The 24,009-nt window shown below is 44.4% G+C and overlaps 1 protein-coding gene across 3 annotated transcripts in view; it reads right to left on the bottom strand.

The window, feature by feature from the left end:
• The window catches only part of LOC146633583 (neuronal-specific septin-3-like), an 83,669-nt gene extending 60,380 nt beyond the window's left edge, over positions 1–23,289 (bottom strand). The window contains exons 1-2 of one of the 3 annotated variants that reach the window (XM_085351550.1): positions 23,118–23,289; positions 11,885–11,947 (exon numbers count right to left, since the gene is read on the bottom strand). In XM_085351550.1, the coding sequence (XP_085207676.1) occupies positions 11,885–11,947; positions 23,118–23,139 (85 nt within the window). In that variant the 5' untranslated portion in view covers positions 23,140–23,289. Of the gene's footprint in view, positions 1–421; positions 736–7,292; positions 7,377–11,884; positions 11,948–23,117 lie in introns of those variants that run through there. The other 2 variants (XM_085351553.1, XM_085351551.1) reach the window with 2 other exon arrangements.
• Positions 23,290–24,009: the final 720 nt, after the last annotated feature.

The raw sequence follows: 24,009 nt of genomic DNA on the forward strand, positions 1-24,009 counted from the left end.
CTTCCTGAGCGCTTAAAATATAGTTTCATTTTTTGCCTTTTCTGTCACACGGGTTTGTTGTAAAGTGAAGCAAGAGAAAAAAAATCAGTTACTTTAAAAGCACAAATTTCTCTCTCACACTTCAGAATAAAACACACTCGCTCAACACGTCTCGCGACAAAAGTTTAAGAGCAGTTTAAAAAGCAGCAACACTTTCACAAATTTCACTCCCCCCTCCCCTAAAAAAAAACACCACAGCTCACCGCAGACGTCAACAAAGCCCTCACAACACCCTCCATTTTTCCAGATGCGCTGGGCTCCAATCAAACATGTGGAAATGATCTATAGTGTCCTCATGGCAGGGTTACAGAGAGCCTCACTCCACAGTGACAAGGAGAAGAAGAAGAAGAATCAGCAGAGCACATGAGAGAAACAAACTGACCTTCAAAGTCTGATATGATCCCTTCCAAGTGAGCGTTGACAGTGGAATCAGACATTTTGGGCGTCAAGTGTGTTTGTGCGTGTGTGTAATAAATGCGAGAGAGAGAGAGAGAGAGAGAGGGAGCAGGGTTCCCTTTCCCTAGCAAGGAAAAGTCTTCCTACGGCGCAGTCCCGCTTTTAAACAAATCCCAAATTAGGAGCCCGAGTAAGGGAGAGGTGGGGAAGGAGAAAAAAAAAGAAAAGAAAAACACACACATATATATGCACACACACACACACACACACCAGGCAGGTCACAGATCCAAAACGCTCTGCCTGTCCTATCTCTCCTCTCTTTCTTAAAGCAGCAACTTATTTTTCTCTTCTCCTCCTTCTCAACTTCCAGAGTTTGGAATGAGCAACCAATGACAACCCCCCACCCTCCCGCTCTCTCCCTCCCTCTCTCTCTCTCTGCAGCTCACTGCCTTCCCTCCCTCCCCCCTCCTCCTCCTCTTCCTTCCCTATCTCCCTCCCCTTCTGCAGCCCTCCTCTCTCTGGCTTGCCTCTTCTCTGCGAACCCTCTCATTTTCGACCGGGCAAGTCGAATTATTCACACACCAACGTTCAAAACGCACTTCCTACAGGCCCGATCACATGACTCACACGCTCCGGGCAGCACACTGAAGGGCCTTTGGAGGCTCTGAAAGGGTTGGAAGCCATTAGAGCAGCATCCTGCAAACACGTAGCTCGCTCAGTGTATAGGAAAGATGAGCTCTACGTCCAGTCCTGGAGCGAAAGCTTGCAGACGACACATGAACGACCCAAGAGCGAAGACACAACCACACAATGGACTAATATGGTCAGGACGGGCCCACGCAGGCAGTTTGTAGGTCGTCTGACATGCTCAGTCACTCTGGAGGCAGACATCAATAAATAAGTACCCTAATGACTTAATGACCATGTGAATGAGGCTCTCTGTGGGACGGGTGGGCAGGGGCACTGGTCAGTGTGATCGTGTGTGTTGCTCTGTGCATGCACGGGACCAGGGGGAGAAGAAGCGAGCGGATGTGGCATTTAGGGGCATGTGGATGAATGCATGTTAAGAATGACTGCGCACAGTCGCAGTTAGTTTACTAGAGTGTCTTGGAAATGTTTTTCTAGTAAAGCGCTGCCGCCTAAACTGACAGCTCGCTGCGAACGCAGTTACCTTTTGTGTAAACTAGAGTTACTCCACAATGCTATCACACCCTCAGGCAACTGCTCAGCCACAGGCCTGCGGTGAGAAAACACTGCTGCTGGCCTCGCAACCATTCATTAGTGAAGACAATAAACACCAAAAGTATTATAGTTATGTGTGTGTGTGTGTGTGCTGAGAGGATCTTTTCTCATAAGGCTCATAACTCTTTCCAATCTGCACGGATGTTGTGCTTGTAAAGTAAAGAGGCAGCCCTTAGAGACAACAGCTGAAGCAAAAATGATTAGGATCTAAACGGCAGTAAATTTTTTCAGAGCGTAAAGGGGCAGGAGACGTTAAGAGGCCCCCTCAACCCCCCCAGCAGTTTCTGCCCGGCGTGTGATTTATCTGGAAAGCCAATTGGTTGCTTACACTAGAATCAAAGTTTGCATTTTCTGTTGATTTAAGCGTGTTTGCCTCGCCATAAACACAGATGTGCACGAGTGGCCAAACACACACTAAACACGCTGATTGTGAAAATAAATACGGCGCTTTACTGTACCAAAACCTGCAGTCTGTGGTTAATCTCCACGTCCCCCCCCCCTCCCCCAGTGAACCATGAAAACAATTATGTAACCGGAAAAATGTCAGCGAATAATTTTGGTTAATACAGAGAACTTGAAAATTGTGGGACATGTTTTCAAAAGCTTCAATTTTTAATTTTTGGTTTTTGCCCAGATGAACAGAATCAGAATCACTGCCTTACTCACAAGTTTCATAGGGGTTGTTCTCGTCTTACTACCGCCCCACACACTTAGCCTATAAATACACCTAAATATGTTTACTTGAAGTGTGTTTTCCTGGAGATATGAACCCTACAATGTCTCAATTGTGTATCACTTCCTCCAGCAGAGGTCAGCGTTGTACTTATAAATAAAACGTGTCACTATACCAGTCACTATAGCACCCGGTAACATAATCTGGGAACAAATAAAGATGGAGACACGAGGAGAATCCTGCTCGGGACACACCCTCCACCCACACAGCCAATCCTGCCCAGCATGTGTGTAGTGGATTTCTACTCAACCTGGCATAAAAATACACACTGAGCCTTTCTGTGCACACACACACATGCACGCACACACAGATGACTAATACGCGCACAGCTGATGCATGCAAAACCACGAACATGCATGCACACTCAGCACAGCGCCCAGGCCTGTCGCCGTAGCAGCTTTGTATAAGTGTGAGGACACTTACCCCTCACCTTGACTTTTAACAACCCCATACCCAAACCTCACTGTGAGCTACACCCCGATTCTACACAAAACCCTGAAATCAAGTGGTTATCACAATGGTTTTAAGCAAAAAGTGAAGAAAAACAAATGTTCACACAAAGCTAGAAAGACACACACACACACACACACACACACAGAGCAATGCACACTTCCTTCCACCACATATCCTTGCAAGCCCCAGCAAGCCCAGACAGCTCTAATCCAATCTGCTGTAACAACTGTCACACTGGGTGAAGAGGGGAATGCTTTTCGCCCTTTAGAGAACTTCATTCACATCATAGCAATCGTGCACTCGCGCTCAGCACATGCAGAGCACTGAGAATCATTTTTATCTGCTTTTTTGCACAACATATGCCTTGGATATGGTATGTGGTAGCCCAAATGTGTGTATGCGTGAGTGTGTGTGGGTGTGTGTGTGTGTGACTGGAAGTTTTTACAAGGACATGTTGTTTCCAGATATCGGTGCAAGCTTTGGGGCCTCCTGTGGTGTCAATTCAGCCACAGCGCCTCTTCTTTCTAGTAAACGTGGCATTGTGTTATGAGCAAAGATGATGTTTTTCATTAATCAGTCAGAAACATGTGCATTATTTTCCACAGAATAATTAAATCATCAAGTTAGTCTTGGCAGAGCTGCGTATTTGTTGTAAAAAAAAAAAAAAAAAAACTCCTAAAAAAACAGCAATAATTAGGAACTGGGCCTTCGGGCCTTCTGTACATTTTTGAACTGTAATACATTTGAATAGCGAGCTGTTAATGAAATGTTGCACTGCAGCAAGAAGACAAAGAGTCTGTCGCTTAAAGAAACCCAGACCACCACCACGCTAAAGAGGGTCCTGTCCTTCGAGGAGCTGAAAAATGAGTGGAGCCCAGTGGGAGGAGAAGACGATTGCTTCTATAAACAGATGCCAGCTTGGCGAGGCAGTTGCTGGGGCGATGCCAGGGCAACAGCAGACTGAGATACGCTCCTCTGTAGTCTGGTGAGTGGTAAAGATGCCCTGAAAGTTCAAATCTGAGATAAAACTCCAATAACAATTTCAATAGTAAGCAAAGCCACACTCATCAGGAGGATTCAAGAATGCACCTTAACATCATTGATGACTGCAGCTTTGTTAACTTTTTTTCTACAGATGGCATGTTTTCAAAGCCGTTCCTAAACCCCTCGTACCAGCTTCGATGCGTGAATAATGATCAGTGTTTCTTTAAGCTTGTGTCAGTTGTTATTTCAAACATTTCCAGTACCAGATACAGAGGAAGCTCTGGCTTCCTGCTGAGTTCACTGTATAACAACAGAAAAGCTTTGTCGGCCTCAATGCAGACAAGTCGCCCATGAGTCAGACTGCATCAAACAAGCCATCTGGAAGAGGTAAAGTCGGTGCCTTGCTTGCATTGATCGCGTGTGCTCATTTGTCTGTATTTTTTGGATGCTTCTGTCTAGTTACTGCAACTCTGTTTACATGGCAACCCCCATAATAAGCAGCTGTACCTGGCTCGGGGCTTGAGAGAGGGGGAGAAAGGTGGGGAAAGGTGTGCTTGTTCTCTCTCCCTCTCAGGCAGCGAGGGGAAAATATATATAAATATGTAAAGAGAGAGAGAGGGAAAAAGGGAGATGTGGAGTGACAGTGAACCCCCCACGGCTTTATTGGAAACTAGAAAGCAGGAAGATATCTGTCAGCAGTGTTAGGAAAAAAGCAGTAAACCCCACTGGAAGAGTGCTTTTAGCTAAAAGTGGGAATGAATGGCATGGGAAGGCATCAGAGTGAGAATGTGTGACGGTGCACACACACACACACACACAGTAAGAATCTGTAAAGGTTGCCACATTAAAACACACAGATGCACACGTGCACATGTGCACACGGAGCCTGTGGCCCCAGAGATGGCGAAGTGACTTCATGTAAAGTAAAAGCACAGCTGTAGTGATGGCAGCTGCCCCTTAACCAAAATGTTAAACATCAGCACCCGGCCAGGCTCCCCGACCTTTAATCAAAAGCAGCACCTGTTGGAAAATACACGCACACATGCGAGGGGACCCCCCACTCGAAAAAACAACTCTGTGGTTTTCTCTGCAGTGTGCACAGCCTGTATATGTGACTGCACATGGGGCTGGTGGGGTGATGGCTCGGTAAATACAGAGAGCAGCTGTCCTTCAATGGAGATGACTCTCATTACGCTCGTCTTTCTTTCTCCCACCTACGCCTTCTGCGCCGTGTCACCACTGGGTCGGTAACAGCACTGTTTAATAGGTCAACAAGCCAGCACTGTCATCACGGCCCTAGTTTTTCCCCTGCAGGCATGTTTTGTTTTCACCAAAATCAACTCTGTTGTTTCCTTAAAACCAGTTACTGCGCAGCAGCCTGAAGATGCAGAACAGCACAACAAGTCTCTGAGACTCCAGTGACCGTCGTGTAACTCAGCGCCTCCACCTGGTGGTGAGTGTGTAAATTACACATCAATCAGAGCGCTCCTGCCACAAACAGCCTGCCTGGCGTCTTTCAGTGAGTTACCGCATTGATTACAAAAGCTTGTAGTCACTGTGAAAGTCATGACCCTGAGACTTCAGAGCGGCGTTGACTATGGTTGTGTCATGCAGATGTTTATCAAACCTCATCAGCTGACTTCACTGTGACTGGAAATGATGTGAAACATCAGCTCTGAGGTTCATGGAAAGTTTCTGTTGAGGACATCACGGTCGTTGATTCATGAGGGGGGAGGATCACAGGAGACAAAGGGAGCCTTGAAAATCAGCATCAGCACCAGAGGGGTGGGGAAACAGAGCGGATTCATTAAGTGGGGTACACATGATACATATAACAACAAAAAGGGTCGCAGCCTATCTGAGCTAAGATTAAGGCTGCGATAGTCCACACAGAAAGGCCACAGCTGCTTTTCAGAGGCAACTGTGCCTCAGGAGGACGTGTAGGTTGTCTAGTAATTCCAGACATGAGCTTTGGACAATTTCAAGAGAATCAGGTCGAGACTCTTTCAGAAGTCCTTTCTTATATGTGGCACGCGGCAGGAAACTGTCCACTTCAGACACGCTCTCACTCCTGGAAATACTCCGTGGTTTAGGCAAGGGTGGTGCCTGAATGCCACTGCCTTGGATATTTGTGTTTCCCATGTGCCCAAATGCTCCCAGTGGCCGGGGGGTGGGGGAACTTGAATGGAAATTCTGCCACCATGCATCGGTGTGTGAATGAGGAACACACTGTAAAAGGGCTTTTCGGAAGGTTAAAAGGAACTGAATACATAAGCGTGAAACAGCAGGCAACAGAAAAATGAGTCCAGCGCGATACAATGCTTACTAAAAGAGAAACGAGAGGAGCTGTTCACGGGGCGGGAGAAGTGCGATAGGTGTACCACTACTTTACACTTCCACCAAACACTTGTCAATAATCTGAGCTTACTTCAATTCGATTCAACAGACCCTGTAGGTGCTACAAGCTGTGCTCGTTCACACACACACACACACACACACACACACACACACACACACACACACACACACACTACCGCACCAACCACATGTATGCTCATTAACATAGACAGTCCCACACACACTCATATAAACATGCTGCTGCCACCACTTGAACGTTTCCACCCTACGTCTCTTGAGCTTTTTTACAGCTCTCACACTAACACCTATAAAAATACCAGCGAGAAGCAGACAGGGTTCCCTCACTGATGACTTTAGCATAATGTCCAGCTCACATACCAGCACCTGTGCACAGAAAAACGGTTATCAGTTCACTAATGTGTATTGTTTGCCGCATCCAGCAAAGAAAGACATGGCAGAGGTGCAAATTTGGAACGTCGCTGTCAACTGAAAGAGGGACTGACCGATGGCCAAAGAGGGATCAAAGCCACAAGGGACAAGAGTAGTACTGTTCAAACAGAGCTCCTTCCTGTTTTCACACTAAAGAAGAATGCAGGGGATGGAGAGAAATATCTAAGAAATAAGTTCTGTTCTTTGTCACTTTAGCACAAAAAAGTAACTCTCTAAAAAAGTTGCAGCACTCTTGCAACAAATGAAAACGAAGCAAACCAGTCCAAATCCTGACCAACAGCCTGTAAAGACAAAAACATCTAACAGAGGTTTGGTGATACAGATGGTGAGGTGAGTGCAGAGAGACAGAAATACATGAAAGGAAACAGGACAGATAAAAGACAGATAAACCAAAATCGGGTCCGCTAAGCTGCTCCACAAACCCTGCAGAGCTCCTGGTCCCAGCTTCCAAACCCCAAAGAAAACATCCAGTCAGCAAACAGCCCAGAATGAGAGAGTGGAAAATACCATGGAGGGGAAAAATAGACTCTGGCTCATGGAGAAAATAACCCAGCAAAAGAGCCGACGAAGAGCCTTAAACTGCGCTAAAGAACGGATGGCACGGACTCATCTAAGCTCCCCGAGAGTTTGGGCTTACCTGAGAATTTGTCCCCCTCCATAACCGGATCACTCCCTCCACAGCCACATGTAGTGTCTGCTCTTTGACTCCACTCTCCCTCTCTCACCCTCTCCTACTCTCTCTGCCTTTTTTTAGCCTTCCCTTTCCCCCCCCCCTCTTGGTCCCTCACTCCTTCCCTTTCTCCCTCTGTTCCTCTTCCTCCTCTTCTTACTCTCTCTTTCCTTTCGGGCTCTCTCTCCCTTTCCCCTCCTCCCTCAACACTGATTCCTTCAGTGTGTCTTGCTAATGAATTCAGAATTACGACATCCCCATGTGCTGATCATATGTTGCTCCCTCTCTCTCTCCCTCTCCTTCTTCAGAGCAGACCAAGAGACTGAAGCAGCATTGTGTCTTGAAAATAGAAACCATTAGCTCCACCATGTGACACGGACAAGCTCCTTACAGACAAAAATAAACCGCTGGACTTGAAAACTCCTCTGTCAGCCTGCTTATAATGCTCTCCTCGCGTGTGCGTGCGTGCGCTCCGGCCCTGATTCATTTGATACCAACTGCGATCTCGTCGAGCTGGTAGGACTGTCCTGCCTCAGCCACGTCTGGACTTCCCCACGATGAAACAGTTCTGCCGTTGCGTACGATGTGAAAGGCTGATAGAAATAACACTGAAGCGCGAAAACAATAAGAGCTGGAAGCAAGAAGGGGGAACTTAATTAAAACTTCCCAATTAAAGCTTCCCAGTAACGAGCCTATATAGGTAACGCAGAAGAAGCGCTTGTGCTTTGCTGGTGTAGTGGAACAGCAGCCGTCGTGCTGAAATGTGTGCTCAGGAAACTAAAATGACCTGCGACTGTTGGCATATCCCTCACGCTGCGCCGCAGAGGTCAGGGGTCACATGGCAAGCGTCTGAGCTCTGATAGAGAGCTCAAACACACTTAGACATGCCAGTCAGCTGTCTTGTGCAATACGTAACGTCCCCAGTGACCCAGTATTTGTGCCTTCATAGGAGGCTTCGGAGTGCTTGTGTGTCCTTTGTTTGTCTCAACTCAAATCACTTTTAATCCTTCAGTTAAAACCAGCCTCATTAGGCCCCGAATGGATAAAATCTGGAACTCTGATTAGCTGGAAGCCGATGTAAGCAAAGAGGATAGAGCGCACAATTCTAGCAGGAGGCTCAGACATGATTAGTATTTGTTGCCAAAATAATTAAACGACTAATTAGATGCTGATAGACAATCTAAACAATGGCTGAGCAGATCAAAATTCAGGCCTACTTTCAGACACAGATACTATATATTAGAGATTGACGATGTTCACCTACTCCTGCTGTTGCTGGTTTGCCGATGAGAGAATCTATCAAGTCATTTAAGCGAAATCCGCTCCTTTTGACAGTTCTTGTATATTAATAAGATGATTGTAAGGCTATTTATCCATCCAGACTGATTTTGTACACTTGACTGAGTAAGGTACTGTGCAGCAGTCTTGGCTCACCCTTTATTTCTTTAAACTTTGCTTCTAAGGAGACAGATTTTTTTCAAACCTTTTAAAAGTAGCTTTCTAGAGATCTTTCAAGCTTTTTATTTAGAACTTGGCTCTGCCTGACTATTTTTAGAGGAATGTTTTTCTTGCTTGTTAGACTACTTAACACTGACATATGAATAATTCAAGGATAAAAAAGGCACCTGTTGTTGTCAATACAAAACAGACAATTGGAAACAAACCATCTTAAACAGTATCTTGAGGCACTTAATTTCGTTAGCTGAATATACAAAACTGCCAAAGATAACAGGCTGATAGGCACCGACTGTATTTGTGCAGTCAAAAAGTTGGCATATGTTAGCACGATGTGCAGTGTGTCCTTAAAAAAAGTGAGGAAACAGGACGAGTGGGGGAACATCTTGACAGAGAACAGAAAGAAAGTGAGCCAACATCCAAGGAAGAACTTCCTTCAGGAAACCTGGAAAACTATTCCTGAAGACTGCTTCAAGAAATTAGATGAAAACACTCCTGGAGGGGTTGAGAATAAAGGTTGTCTTTCAAGCTCATTAGAATTTTACAAACTCTGTTTTGGCCTTATATACTCTATTTACATGTATGTTCGCACATTTCAATAAATCACTGTACATACTTCCCGTTTGACAAAACATTTTTGCACAGTACAGTACATCAGGAAACACACATCTAACTGTGGTGAGAGGCTGGTGCTCATAAAAGGCTACAGGATGTAAACATTAGTGGCCCCCTCTAAGCTCAACTGTAAAGTTAGCTTGCTGCATGCTTCTTTGCAATGTTAATAGATTAGAAAGAAAATAGTTCCTACAACCTGAACCTGCTCACATTACAGTTTGCTTTGGAAATGTATTTTGTGGCACTTTGAAAAGACAGGAAATGTGCAGATTTGATATTTGGGTGAACTGTCCCATTAAGTTTAAGATGAGAGTAAATGTCACTCAATGTGTTGCTTTTGCCATAAAAAAATGAAGTGTTAGAATTAAATCCTATCTGGGTTAAGTGCATGTGATTATCCTTCTGGAGGGCTATATCTCTGTAATGTCTCTGTGTGCATGTCCAATAAAACAGGATCTGCTGACTAATAGAGGGGAATTAACCACACACAGACAGACAATGGCAACAGTGTTGGGCAGACCTGTGTGTATGTGTGTGTGTGCTCTAGTTGAGTTTACAGTAAAGCATCCTCCCAAACACACGCCTGCTGGCTCGTAAATCTGCTCCGTTGGCAGATGTTTTGTACGGAGCATCTCCCTGTGAATGCCTACACAAACTCCTGCACGCACACACACACATACCTGCACACACACACCCTGTGGCAGCTGCATCAGCGTTGGGGGGGTCTGCTGACAAGCAGGGCCTCTTCTGGAGCCTCAAGCACTGTTTGTAAGTACAGCATGTGGGTATGGAAACATCTAATCAGCCAATCATATGGCATCACGTCACTCTGTGTGGGCATGGTCAAGATGACGTGCTGATGTTCAAACTGAGCATCAAAATGGGGAAGAAAGATGATGGTCGTTGGTGCTTTTCTTTGTTCCCTCAGTGACGTGCTTCGCTGTCATGTTAAACGAAACACCGTCCTTTTAAAACTGAGAGTGAACAGCGGAAAAAAACAAGTACTACTGCTTAAAAAGAGCGAAGCCTAAAATCATTGATTACCCTCATGTTGCTGTCCTCACTTGACTCTCTCTGCGCTTCCTTTTTCTCTCTTCTCTTTCTCTATATCTCTTAACCGATTGCATTAGATGGCGGCCCCTCCCTGAGCCTGGTTTTCCTGGAGGGTTCTTCCGGCTAAAATGGAGTTCTTCCTTCCCACACTCTCCAAGTGCTTGCTCAACGGGGATCGTTTGGATTTCTGGTCATTTGGTTTTTCTTGAATGATGCTCTATAATTCAACAGAACAATTTTTCAGATACTGTCTGAAGAGTCATTATTCCCCTTTTGTTTTATCCCTTGCTGTCTGTTACACAGAAAAATCCTTTCACAAAAGTGCTGCTGACGCAAAGACTGGTGGGAGAATTCAGTTTGTGCGACTGCAGACTGACGAGTTTCTTTTGAACAGTTAGAGGTATCAAGATAAACAAGTACCTTATCTCATCTTCTAAGCCACAGTTTGCAGCGTGATGTAATCCCCCCAGTTTGAGATGTGGTGTTGATCACGTGATTAGTTGATGGTTTCATAAACAGCCGTGAAAGAGACGGTCAGTATGTGTGGATGTGTTTTTTCTTTCTGTGAAATATTACACATTTTATTTGTGCAAGATTTTTATTTTAAATCTGAAAACTACCATTTAAACAACACTGCAAAAACACTGCTGGCATTGAAGCAAATAAACTGTTTTTTAGGGCTTATTTTTTATAACCTGTATTTTTTAAATAACCTCTAACCTTTAAAATTATGCAGTACAGTGGGAGTGGTCAGAGCCAAGATAACTTATTTTGTTTAAGTATGAAATAAGATCTAAAATAATAATTAAATGACAATCCTTTAAATGTTTTTTGCTAGAGTTTCTTACCCTTGTATGTGTGATCTGCTATTTACTGACTATTAGCCGTTATCTCTGCAGGAAACACGCAGTGTTCGCACCTTCCTCAGCTGATGGTCATTGACGTCGGCTTACATAACACTTCAAAGTAATAGAGAGCAATTTATCGAAGTGGGAAAAAAAACGTTTTTTGCGTCTACCTCCGCCCACAAGAGACAGATTACAATCGATTCTTGGAGATGAATGTACCAAATTATGCAAAACTTTTTAGGCTCTCAATGTTTAGATTTTGTCTTGTCCCTGACTCATTAGCAGCAGGGAGGGGTGTGATCAGTCCACACAGTCCTTTCACAGCTCTGAACATGCAGCTAGTCTTTTTATGACTCAGTGATGAGAAGAATAAACGATGTTGCAACAGATGCCACAGAGATCACATCTCTGGGATTACCCGAAGAGAGGCTAAATCCACAGACCAACAGCAAATTCTGCAAACGCTGTGTGCAAGTATACCTACGAGAAATGCAAGGTACCCTGTGGGAATCTTTACCTTATGTTGGTTTAGTTTAGAAGCTTGGATGTTTTGTATGTGCGGACACTGGAGTGGTGGAGTCTACTTACTGGGGCTGGTGATGCCGGAGGCCTCTCTCTCGGTTCTCCTCGCTCGAGCGCTGGAGGCTCGTGCTGTGGATTGTGACAAGGAAAGAAGGGAAAATGAGTGAAATCTCCTCATCTGGAATGTAGTCAGCATTAGGAAAGAAATATTGCATTACTCACAATTCTCGGCCACAGTTATGGAGTACGAGCAAACATACAATAAAGTCTGCACAAAACCACAGTTTAGGGTTACGCTGTGAAATAATAAGCATTCTCAGTGGCAGGTCTGGTTATGCAGTTTGCCCCTATTCTTCAAAAACGGCAAATTATCAGGGAAAGTCTGCAGTTTAGCTCGCGTTTGCCAGTGTTTCCTTTTAATGGCCAAATCCAAAATGACACATTCGAGCGGATTCACTTTTCCCCACGAGGAACACCTGCTGCCAGTGGCGTTTTGAAAAGACGGGCACCAAATGGAAAAGCATTACTTCACATTCTTCATGAGGCCAAAATAATCTACAGTTGCTATTTGGAAAAACAAAGTAAACCAACAGTTTGAAAGACTGCTATTATTGTCCGACCACAGAGAGAAAAAGCCAGGCTCTTTTTTTTTTTTGTAAATTAGTTTGTCGTTTGTTTCTGGTTTTATAATTGTGTGGATGAAGTAAACCCAGAAGACCAAAGCTGCAGTTAGGAGAAAGTGCATGACAGAGAAGAGAGTAACGGCACAGTGTGACAATTCTACTACATGCGGCCTGTTGCATGTTTTGTTTGCGCATGAATAGACTAAAATTGTGCTGATGGAGTGAATGTATGATGCTTTGGCAGGTGGGTGGAAGCAGTTTGTTTAAATTTAGTAAAGCCAGAGAGAGGGGGAAAGGGCGTAAACAAAGCAAACCTCAATGGTTAAATTAGAACAGCAGCTGAAAGTATAAATCAGTGCTGATGAAAGTGTGGAAAGATCTGAAAAGTGCAGCTGAAGTTATGGTCTCCTGATCCCGTTAAGTGTTCTCCCCGGGGTCCCGTATGCTTATTTTCTGGAAAATAAAAGGTTATTCATCCCCATTCATGTTTATCTAAGAGAGATCTCAGTGTCAACAGTCTTGTTCTACTTGACGGTGGTTGTTTTAAGAATCAGAGGAATGTTGCTTCCTCTTGGCAGACGGTCCGCTGTGTTACTCTGGTGGAACGTTGAAGATAATCTCTCATTGATCGACTCCGGTGTGTGTGTTTGCGTGTGTGTGTGTGTGTGTGTGCGCGTTCAGTGCTGCTGAATCACCAGCAATGGCTGGTGGCGTACTGAGCTAAAAAGGATACAGCTGTTTTCTGTTCAAACAGGTGATTCAGCTCCACTACAGGAACAGGGGTGAATATTTTCTTTAACGTACATGACTAACACGTGACTTCAGCCAGTCAAAGGAAGAATGATGTAGAGAGTAAATGAATTATATGTGAGATTAATATTTAAAAATAGTTTTATTCATCACTTAAAATCATGTGTAACATTTTCAGACTGAAAGTTTTGGTTAAATAAACGGCAATGGAGTTTTCTAAAAGATCTCATAAGTGAATACAGCAGCCATCTTTGACTGCTGTCTACCAAAATGTGTTTGCATTGCAGTAACATCAAATGGACCTTATGAGTGAATAACAGATATGCAGACTCTCAGCTTTTATTTAAGGCATTAAAAACAATTGTTGCATTAATCACAGATGAGTTATGGCCATTTTTATACACAGTCCAAAGCTTTAGGGGCTCAAATGTAAAGCTTTTTGTCCTTTACACAGTACTAAGGTCCTGATATTCAGGAAGGAAAATAGGAAGTAGGTGCAGGTACTTATTGAAATGTGTGCAACCATGCATGGAAATACAGGAAATGAGTTTTTATAGTGAAAGTGTAACTCTAATGTTGAGGTCTGGACCCGTTTATGACTGATAGCGTTCTATTGTGTGTTTGGAGTCATTGTTATGTTTAAAAATGAAGCCGTACTTTGCAGATGGTGATGCATGCTGGATCAAAATGTCATGGTACTTTTTTGCACTCATAATTCCATCAGTTGTGACCTAAATAATGACAGAGCCTCCACCTACTTCTTCTTTTGTCCTCCACTCATCCAACTTCCTCAATATTTAATTATTTTAAAGACAAACTACACACCTTTCAGACCCATCCCCAGTTTTCAGCTAATAGCTCTTTATGAAAGACATTAACTTGTGCTTCTAAAACTGTATCATCTTTGGCATCTTCAGGTACCTTTTCATGTTGAATGATTCACAGGTCAGAGTTAGGTGACATAACAAACAAACACAACCAAAAAAAAACCCTTCCTCTGAAACACATTGCTCAAGATTACTTTAGCAATTACAGATAAGCTTAAGAATCCGTTGCAGGCAATGACTGCCTAAACTAAGATACATAAGAAAACATGCATTTCCTCCACTGTCATGTTTATTGCAGCTATATTCAGCTGCTATTTCTTTGTGGGTCTTCCTGCCTTCTGTTTTTTTATCTTCAGCATGTCAAACGCACTGAGATCAGGTCACTGAGCGTTTCTTTAATCACGATCATCCACCAGTGTTTGCTTCACTCACTAAAACCACATCATCTCTAACTTCATTTCATGTGTAGTCAGATTTAATCTCAGAGCGCTCATAGGTTTAAATAGAGTCCCAGTGACTGCGGACTTGTGTTAACCATGTTCAAAGCTTTGGTTGTGGCTTCTCATTTGCTTCATGCAAACAATACAGGATTTACTTGACACAAAATAAAGCATAATAAAGAATAGCTTTGGTTACAGAGAGAATAGCATGATAAAAAAGTGTTGTCCTCCTGGGTCATGCAGTGGCATGGAAACAAGATGCTGCATCTTTGTCTGATCAACCACACTCTCGTCTCCACTTCCCTTAAGCTTCTAGACGTCGCCTGCGTCGACTCGCTTAACGCAGATCAGATGAGGTAGTTCATCCGGTGGATGATGATTCAGTCGTCCCATCCTGTTTTTAATTCTTAGAAGTACTTCCTTCCACAAATTGGTGCACAACATGGGCTTCGTTTTCTTCTAACGCTGCCAGCCAACATAGCGGTTTTCCCTCCTCTGCTGTCACTGATGAACACAAAGACAGCTGGCCCGAGGGAGAGGTAGTGAGTGTGGCGGGTATATGACTGGAATACATGAGTAAAGCTTTTGTAATACGCGAGTGTGCACATGTAGCAGAAGGCAAGAAGGTGCGATGGAGCGTTTGAAGTCATTCCTCACAATGAGGAGAGTAAATGCAGGAAGTGATGATGCAGCCCAGCATCGTCAGCATAATGAAAACAATATGACTGCTTTGTTGGCAAAAATGTTGCCGTCTGCAGATACATTACAGCAGAATTGTATCATTTAGAACAAATCATTAGGCTACAGACAGCACGCTGGTGCGGTGGGGAGCACTGTTTCCTCATAGCAAGAAGGTCAGGACCTTTCTGTGTGGAATTGCATGTTCTCCCGGATACTCAGGCTTCCTCCCACAGTCTAAAGACGTGCACCAACAGACTTTTAGTTGTTAGATTGTCTTGTAGTTAAGCAGTTTTCTCATGTTTTTCTGTGCACACTTGTCCCAGGTCTCAGTAAGTTTTGTTTGTTTGTTTGTTGTTTGTACCTTTGGTTTTCTCATGGTTGGATTCAGCCTCGCCGACTCTCTGCTCCTTTGCCTTTTATTTAAGAATTCAATTTTGAACTTTTACCTGCTCCCAGTGTCCCAGTTTGATTCCCCGCACCCCCAGTCAGACCAGAAAAAGCCCAGGTTTAGCATAGATTATTATAAGCATTTCAGAATTGATTTAACCTGTTTTACACTCAATATTGAGCTACGGTCGATGTAAGTAGCACTACTTGCGCATTCAATGTTGATTTAGGGAGGAAGTCTTACTCTTTAAATCACCAAACAGGAACTCGGGCTGACCATTTGCTGTGAGTGTGAATCATTAATCAGCAACTTTTCATGTCATGACCCAATTGGCCTGCTATGCTAGTGTGTGCACAGAGCTTCAGGTTTGTGGAGTCAAGTCTATCAAGCCTCGGAGCTAAAAAACATGTCTGTACTTATTTATTCTTGGATGCACATGCACACCCTTGCAACTGAACCTCCCCTTCAAATGGGGCGAGCAATGCATATCATCGCAACAAAGTAAAACGGCACAGAAGCCGCAAAAAAAGCAGCACGAAGTCGCTTTGAAACGCTGGCATTTGGCATAAAGGTGATATAATTCAGCGTAGTTTAAAGTGAGGGCAAAGTACTGACAGACATACAGCAATACAAAGAAAAAGAGGGACACCTGCCAAGTTTACTTCTACACTAGCACAAAAGTGTCTGTGTGCCGAATCTGTTTGTCCTCCTGCACAGTCTTGTCTGAGGCAGCAAACAGAAACGTATACACTCACATGCATCTTTTTTCACCTTTGAAGGCGAGTTTTAATCATCTGATGTCATATTTGCAAATGATACTGTGCGCAAAGGAGGTCAGCGCACGCACAGCGCATACATATGAATGTTTGCACAATGTTTGCACATTGACAAATCTGTCTGTGCTTGTGAGTTCGCAGTAAAGTGACTGATGTCAAAACGCAGTGTTTAGCGAAGCCGTGTGTGCGTTCGTGCCAGGTGGCGTTTTTTTAAGCATGACCAATAAAGTGCACGGCTATGCTTGGACAAATGTTTCAGCTGATTGGTTAATGGTGTCAAAGGAGTGGAGAAGAGTAAATAACAGAGGAGAGGGTGCAGCACTTCAACATACTTGAGACACAAGAGTGATCGCATGCGGTCACACACGAAGGACGGCCTGCACAGAGACCGGGTAGAGGGATTTACTAAACGTAGGCTATAATTAATGCCGGGACCTGAGATTTTAGTGTTTGCTTAAGGAGGCTGTGCGGAGGAGGCTGTATTGATATTTGTGCAGGAGGACAGAGGAGGGGACGGATCTCCCCCCCCCATCCCGTGCTTCTTTGACTTCACTGTTTCCTTTAGTGGTTTGGTTTATCAACAGTCTGATGCAAGACATGTCTTTAGTCACTTTACTAAAAACAGCTGCAGAGCAGTTCCTGAACAATTAATTATCACTGTTGCTTGGAACAGGAAATTATAAATTAGTTCTGTGACATGATACCAGATTTTCACCTATTGATATTTGCACTCATATAAACCAAACACGGACACTGTCTGATTATGATTTTACAAAATATCAGAGTTCCAAAATAAAAGCACTTATAGAGAAAGTTGAGGCGATTTTGAAATGTGCAACCAGATTCATGTCTGCTTAATGCTCCCTTATACACTCGCCAGCCACTTTATTAGGTACACCTTGTTAGTACTGGGTTGTACCCTGTTTTACCCTTTTTTACCGAGCTGCCTTTAATCCTTCGTGGCACAGATCCAACTAGGTCCTCCAAACATTCCTCAGATATTTAGTACGGTGAACTCATTGTCGTGTTTAAGAAGGCAGTTTGAGATGATTAGAGCTTTGTTACATGGTGCGTTATCCTGCTTAAAGTAGATGGAAACACTGTGGTCATAAAGGCATAGGCATAGTGAGCAACAGCAATACTCGGGTGGCCTGCGGTGTTTAAACAATGCTCAGATGGTACTATACTAAGGAACCCAAAGTGTGCCAAGCAAATATTCTCCACACAATTACACCACTGGCAGGCGGAAGCATTGATACAAGGCAGGGTGGATCCGCGCTTTCACGTTGTTTATGCTAAATTCTGAGTCTCCGTTTCTTGTTAGCTGACAGGAGCGGCACTCGGTGTGGTCTTCCGCTGCTGTATCACATCTGCTTCAAAGTTTTGTTGTGCATTCAGAGATGCTTTTCTGCATACCTCGATTGTAACAAGGATTTATTTGAGTTACTGTTGTCTTCCTGTCAGCTCGAAGCAGTTTAAGCAGTCTGGCCATTCTCCTGTGACCTCTGACCTCAACAAGTCATTTTTCACCCAGAGAACTGCTGCTCACTGGATAGTTTCTCTTTCTTGGATCAAATCTAAAAAAATGGCAGTGTGGGGAAATCCCAGTAGATCAGCAGTTTCTAAAAGACTCAGACCAGCTCATCTGGCACCAACAACTGTGCCACATTTAGAGTCACTTAAATCACATTTCTTTCCTATTCTGATGCTCAGTTTGAAGTTTGTGTTGCCAAATCCTACAAGACTAAAAGCATCGAGTTTCTGCCACATGACTCCCTCGTTTGATATGTGCATTAACAATCAGCTGAACCTAATAAAGGATCCAGCGAGTGAATTACGCTGTATATGCAGGCGTATCATGTTCATTGCTTCATTTACTACCGGTTTATGATTACAATGACTGAGTCTGACAGACACAAGAATACCAGTGTACCTGCACTGCCCTGAACTGTGTACACAGCAAATAAAGATTTTCACTGTGGTGTGTTTGCAGACCTGCATCCATTACTGGAGGATCCACTGGAGAAGTTGACACTACATGAATGAACATCATTTTTTCTTTTTTTAATTTAAATTATGATGTCAAAGAAGGTTAAGCTCACTAAGCCCTCCTTCCTCCCCCTGTGTCTCTCTGCTCAGCCATCTGTTCCACTGTGTTTTATGACCCTCATTACGATGCTGCAAACAGTGTTTCACAACTCTGCCTGTGAAAGAGCTGGGAGTGGATGAAAGAGGGCTGAAGTGAGCGAGCGGAAGAGCTAAAGAAAAGAAAGCAAAGCTGACTGAATGGCTCCACGTCCATTTTTCAAGATTGTTTTTACAGCCCAGGTAAGACCTTTACCCGGCTGCAGGTCTGCCCACACATCGGCAGACTCAACACGCACGCGCAGACACTTTTATCATTTTGGGGAAAGGATTATCCGTGACCCTAAACTGGAACCCATATGAATGGCCGCTGTTCTGATGGCGCCCAAGGCAACACTTTTTCCCAACCTTCTTCTTCACTCACTCCATTCATTGAAAAGCAACACCGTGTTGCCCAACACACAAAAGCCTCTCTGTACTCCTCACAATGCCACACACACAAGTCGGCATTAAATCATATCAAAACGTGCTCTAGACAGCAAACTCATGCAGTCCATAAAATAATACCAGTGTGGTAGATAAGCATCAGCCTTCCTTTTTCCAAGGCTGTTAAAAGCCACGGAGTTAGTCAAATAGCCTGTAGAGCTTTATGAGCTACAGCCTCCCCCAGGAAATACGTGTCACAGGCGAACAGCTCGGCGAGTGACTGGCTGCACAGACGGGATTCTTCAGAAATGTGAGAATGACGGGGAGAAGGAGGAAAGTTTTAAGGGCCTCAGCGTCCGCATGTTTTCTGGGATTTTCTAATTTGTATGAGGGACTTAAGTTCTTCAGGAACTAAACAAACACAGCCACTCCACCTTAACGCTGAAGCCTTAAGCATCATGTGGCCAGCGCATGTGCTTGCTCAGGTGTGTGTGCAAGCAACAGGTCACGTTAAAAAAGAAAAGAGCTTCATCGACTAAAACAAAGCTGATAAACTGAAATAGAAACTAAAAAGCAGATGAAATCCTCTTGCAGCCATGTTATACAGAGCGGTTGTCCCGGAAACTGATTTTCAATAAGAGCAAGACTTTGTACCGACAGCAGAGCTCGCATGCATTTAACATGCATTATCTGGCTAATTCACGAGGGCATTGCCACCCTAATAGGCTCTCCGAACAGATATGAGTCACTAACACTTAAACTGATTGCTACTTGCAATAAAATATTTATTCATGTCACGACAGGACAGGGCTGTTCCTGCCAAGCGGAGGAGCTGCTATCTGTTGCATGGGCTACTGAACAGCATGCTTTCCCCACTCCCCCTTATGGGTTTTGTTTTTCTTCAGGTCTGCATGTTAGCCAGATAACAGTGCAGTAAAAATCTGAAATCTAAACAAATGTACGCGAGTGTCTGTACTTTATCACCCTAATACCCGTCTCTAGATGTCGGCGCACATGTTACTCCACGCATCAGAATGTCTCCGAGCCTGCCATTATCTTTTTACAGGCTCGCTCCTGGCCTCGGGCCTACAGTACAGGCGGTCTGTTGTATCAGTTGACACCCCCAGCAGCAGCACAGCATCACAGAGCTGCATTCTTGGCTGCAGATGATAAACACAAAGCAGAGTGGACACTTCAGAGCAGGCTCTATGCGCCTGAAAGGGGAGGACCATACACAGCGCAGAGACAAGACATAGTAAGTATAGGTCTATGATTTCACACGGAAGTCTTTATTAATAACACAGTGCTGTGGCCTATTTGCCACATACATGTTTATCAGTCTCAAGGTTGCTAAACCTCCACAGAGTTACACAGGTTAGAGATGCCACAGGTCCGCACCCTTGTTTAATAAGCCTTTATCTATGACAAAGATAAAGTGTGTTTCCTGTAGTCACCACCCTTTGTATTTGTGGTTATGGTCAGGTTGTGGTCCAGAGTAGGAGTATTAACTCGTGAGAACCTCCAAGGCCGAAATATAAAGCCACATGAAGTGCAAAATGTGCAGCAGCTCAAATTCGCATAAAACTAAAGATAAAAAGCTACAAGTCTCTAGCGCTAATGCTTCCACTTTTGGCTAATTTGCATAACCCACAGTGTTTATGGTGCTGTTGCCTTTTGGATCATCCATCCATCGTCTCCTGTTTATTCAATTCGGGGTCACATGGTGGGCTGGAGGTTATGAGCTGTCATAGGGCGAGACGCACTGCTGGACAGGATGCCAGTCTATCGCAGGGCTAACACACACACACACGCGCACACGCGCACACGCACACAAATATTCATTCACACTTTGGCACCTATGGTCAATTTAGAACCACCAGCTAAATTAACAACATTTTTAGGCTGTGGGAGGAAACCAAACCACTTAGGGAGAACAACCACACAGAAAAGCCCCCAACTAGAGCCAAACCTTTCTACCTGTGAGGGGCTAATGAGTGCTAATCGCCCCTTTCAGAGGATTTTAAATCAAATTTGCTTTTAATAAGAGGAAGTCTACGCTCTAATTTTGGTGAGAATTTTCACAGCTGACTAATCAGCAAGTCTCAGCAAAGCATAGATATAATCATTTTGTCACTTCTGCTTCTGGAAAACATGAAGATGGAGGTGGCCATAATGACAGAACTGAGGCTTCAAAGTGAGCCTTCACATTCAACTTTTATATACAGTCCATGGTTGGGGTTAGTGTAAAACTGGACCCAGGATCAGGCGAGGGAAGGCACATGCTGACACAACGGTGATATATGAAAACTTGATACTACTAGTACATATGCATCAAGTTGCAAAATCAGTGAACACTGAGTACTTGATGGACCTGCTGTTTCCTACACTGTACCTACAGTACTCAGCGTGGTAAGAGCACTTTACCACGCAGGGTACTGTACATGCATGTCCACATATCCCAATACCTTATCTCTCCATTATCCACAGGCTTCCAAATTGAGGGTTAGACCATCGGCGGCACGCTCTGCTAGATGACAGGGCGAATATGTCTCAACACAGTTTATAGCTCGACTTTCAAGTTGCCATCAAACAATAGCTTTAGGCTCTGAATCAAAGCCCGGCTGACTCTCCAGTGTAAACAGGCTAAAAGCTGTAATGCAGCGGGGAGTGAGGGCTTTGTCACACAGGTGAGAGGAGTGGAATTTGAAGTGTGTGTGTGTGTGTGTTTGTGTCCTGAAGTGAGCTGTTATTCATGCAGGTTACTCATTGATCCAGACAAATTGAGGGAGTGGTGTACAAGCCAGGGATTGGCTCCAGGAGCGGGGTTCATCTGTGCGGGGTTACATGACGGAACACATACACAGAAACACACACACATTTCTACACTGTTAATGTCAGTCTTCAGATGAGCCAGATACACGTTGTACTTGTTTGTGTGTCTACAAGGGTATTTGTGTGCGAAATACACGCACACATAAGCTGACACACGAGTCCACCTTCCTCTCTCAGTCACCTATCCACATCTCTGGTGCTTGTCTAAACACTGCTGCGCATTTGTAAGGAAGGCCTTCCACACATGTCAGACTTACAAACACACTTTGTTATTAGACCGCTCTACGAGTGGAAGCTCTGACAAAGAATGTGACAGCTCCGTGCACGTCACGTGGCAGACAAAGAAAGAGAGACAAGAAGAGAGAGAACACGCACACACACAGAGGAAGAGGAGGAGGAGAGGCGGCATGACCCAACATGTGCTTGGCTCCGATGGAAAACCATCGGATGCTCCATCGCACAAAGGCTCGGGGAAGAGGAGCCGGGAAAGCTGGCATTCCGCGGGATAGGGTTGTGTACATTGGACTGAGCCACTGCTAAGAGAGACAGGATTCATGTGTGTGTGTGTGTCTTGGTGGAAGGAGGGGGTGAGGGAATGTAGAAGATGTGGGCGATAGTAGGCAGTGCCTTAAGAAGAAAGAGGGGGGAATTAAGAGGAAAGCTGCAACAAAGGAAGGTAAAAAAGAGAGCATAGAGGAAGGTCACATGCACTTATGGTGTACTTTCCTTGCGACAGGGGGCATTGTCCTTTAAAGAAGCATCCTCGCTTCAAGTCTTTGCCTCCACAGTGTCACAACAACCATAATCAGGTCCAGCCAGTCCCAAAGTAAACTGAACCACTGAACTTGTCTGATGCACAAATCAGATCACTCTTCAGGCATTAGTTGGGAGGAGTGAAGGAGCTACACTGTAAAACTATCAATCAAGCAGATTAACAAGCCAACTGACGTATAATCTGACTGTAGGGTTTTGTAGTATTTCACTGTGAATGAAATATGACCTGCTTTGGTGACACACAGAGCAGCTTTCATCTTGTTCGTCTAAGCATGAAAGAAACTCACATTTGAAAAAACAAAAAACTGGGCCAGGGTCTGTGCACCACCTTTCTGTCATGACGTCGTAGCCTATTTTTGAAGGGTAAAGTCTGAGAGCACAAACATGCAAGAAATGCTTTACAGCCACACCCACAGATCCATGTGTGGGCCCCCCTCTTTCTTTCTTCTTGCAAAGGGGGAATTCAAAAGGAAAACTTTTAGAAAAAAACGTGGGTTATTAATTGTTAGAGCTGTTTAATGTTTACCTTGTCTCCCTCTTTTTCCCCCCCCCATTCTACAGTCACACTGGCACCTAAGCATGCACAGTTTATAAGGCACAGCCTCCTCCCTGCAATCAGGCTATAAAAGGATTTGGTGCTATCTCACGAGATAACGAGTTCCTGAAAGCTGTCACCACATTTAAGAGCTAGACTTACCTGTGAATGAAGATTTCTTCATGATTCTGTGAGATGTTTCCTCTCCTGGTGGTTAAGGGGGTTCTTCACTTTGACAATCTAAGCTTGATTATCCGCTCTGGTTTCTCAGAATGTGTAAAGTTCACTTTTGCATCCGTAACTTTTGCAGGTTGTTTCTCTTTGTGCGTCTCTTGTTCGCCACTGATAGACGGTATACTAAACAACTGCAATAGAGCCTTCGTGGTGCAGCTAATACTAAATTTATTCCGCCTTTATGTCTAACTCTAACTCCTTGGGAAGACACTCTTCTGGAAGTGGATACAATCACACCTGCGCTCCTAACGCACGCCCAATCCATGAGCGGGAGTGGTTTACTGTAACAGTGAGGGCTTTCACCTATCAAAGCTCAGAGGTGGAATAACTGAGCGCGATATTTGGGGAGGTGTGGAGAAGAATTATTTGAAGCACAGTTAACTGGTGAACTGGGAAGCTTGGTGATCCGAAAATTCACCAGTGCGCAGGTTTGGACTATTGCGCAATATGACACGATAATGAAAAATCTTACAATACCCCCTATCTCTCATTTTCTCTGTGTGTGATAATTTATCAGTTGCTGGCATCTCTCTCACACACACATACAAACACACACACACCACCTCAGGTACTGTGTGGGCAGCTTTGTGTGTGTGTTTAGTGTAAGGATGTGGCCGGGTGGTGCGTGGAGGTGGAGGCGGAGGGGGGGGGGGGGGGGGGGGGCTTTTGTTTGTAGTATAAATCTTACGGCTGGGTAGAGACACGCGAGCAGTGGAGCCCACATCAATTCAAGTACTCAGCTGCGCCCGTGACCTTTAGCCTCTCTAAATTCCAAATGTCAAACTGCAGCAACCTGCTTCGTGTTCGTGGGGCCTGACTT

The sequence above is a fragment of the Diplotaxodon limnothrissa genome, linkage group LG4 (assembly GCF_057381915.1).
Source record: "Diplotaxodon limnothrissa isolate DT_005_m linkage group LG4, D_limnothrissa_male_GT1.1, whole genome shotgun sequence".
Taxonomy (NCBI): domain Eukaryota; kingdom Metazoa; phylum Chordata; class Actinopteri; order Cichliformes; family Cichlidae; genus Diplotaxodon; species Diplotaxodon limnothrissa.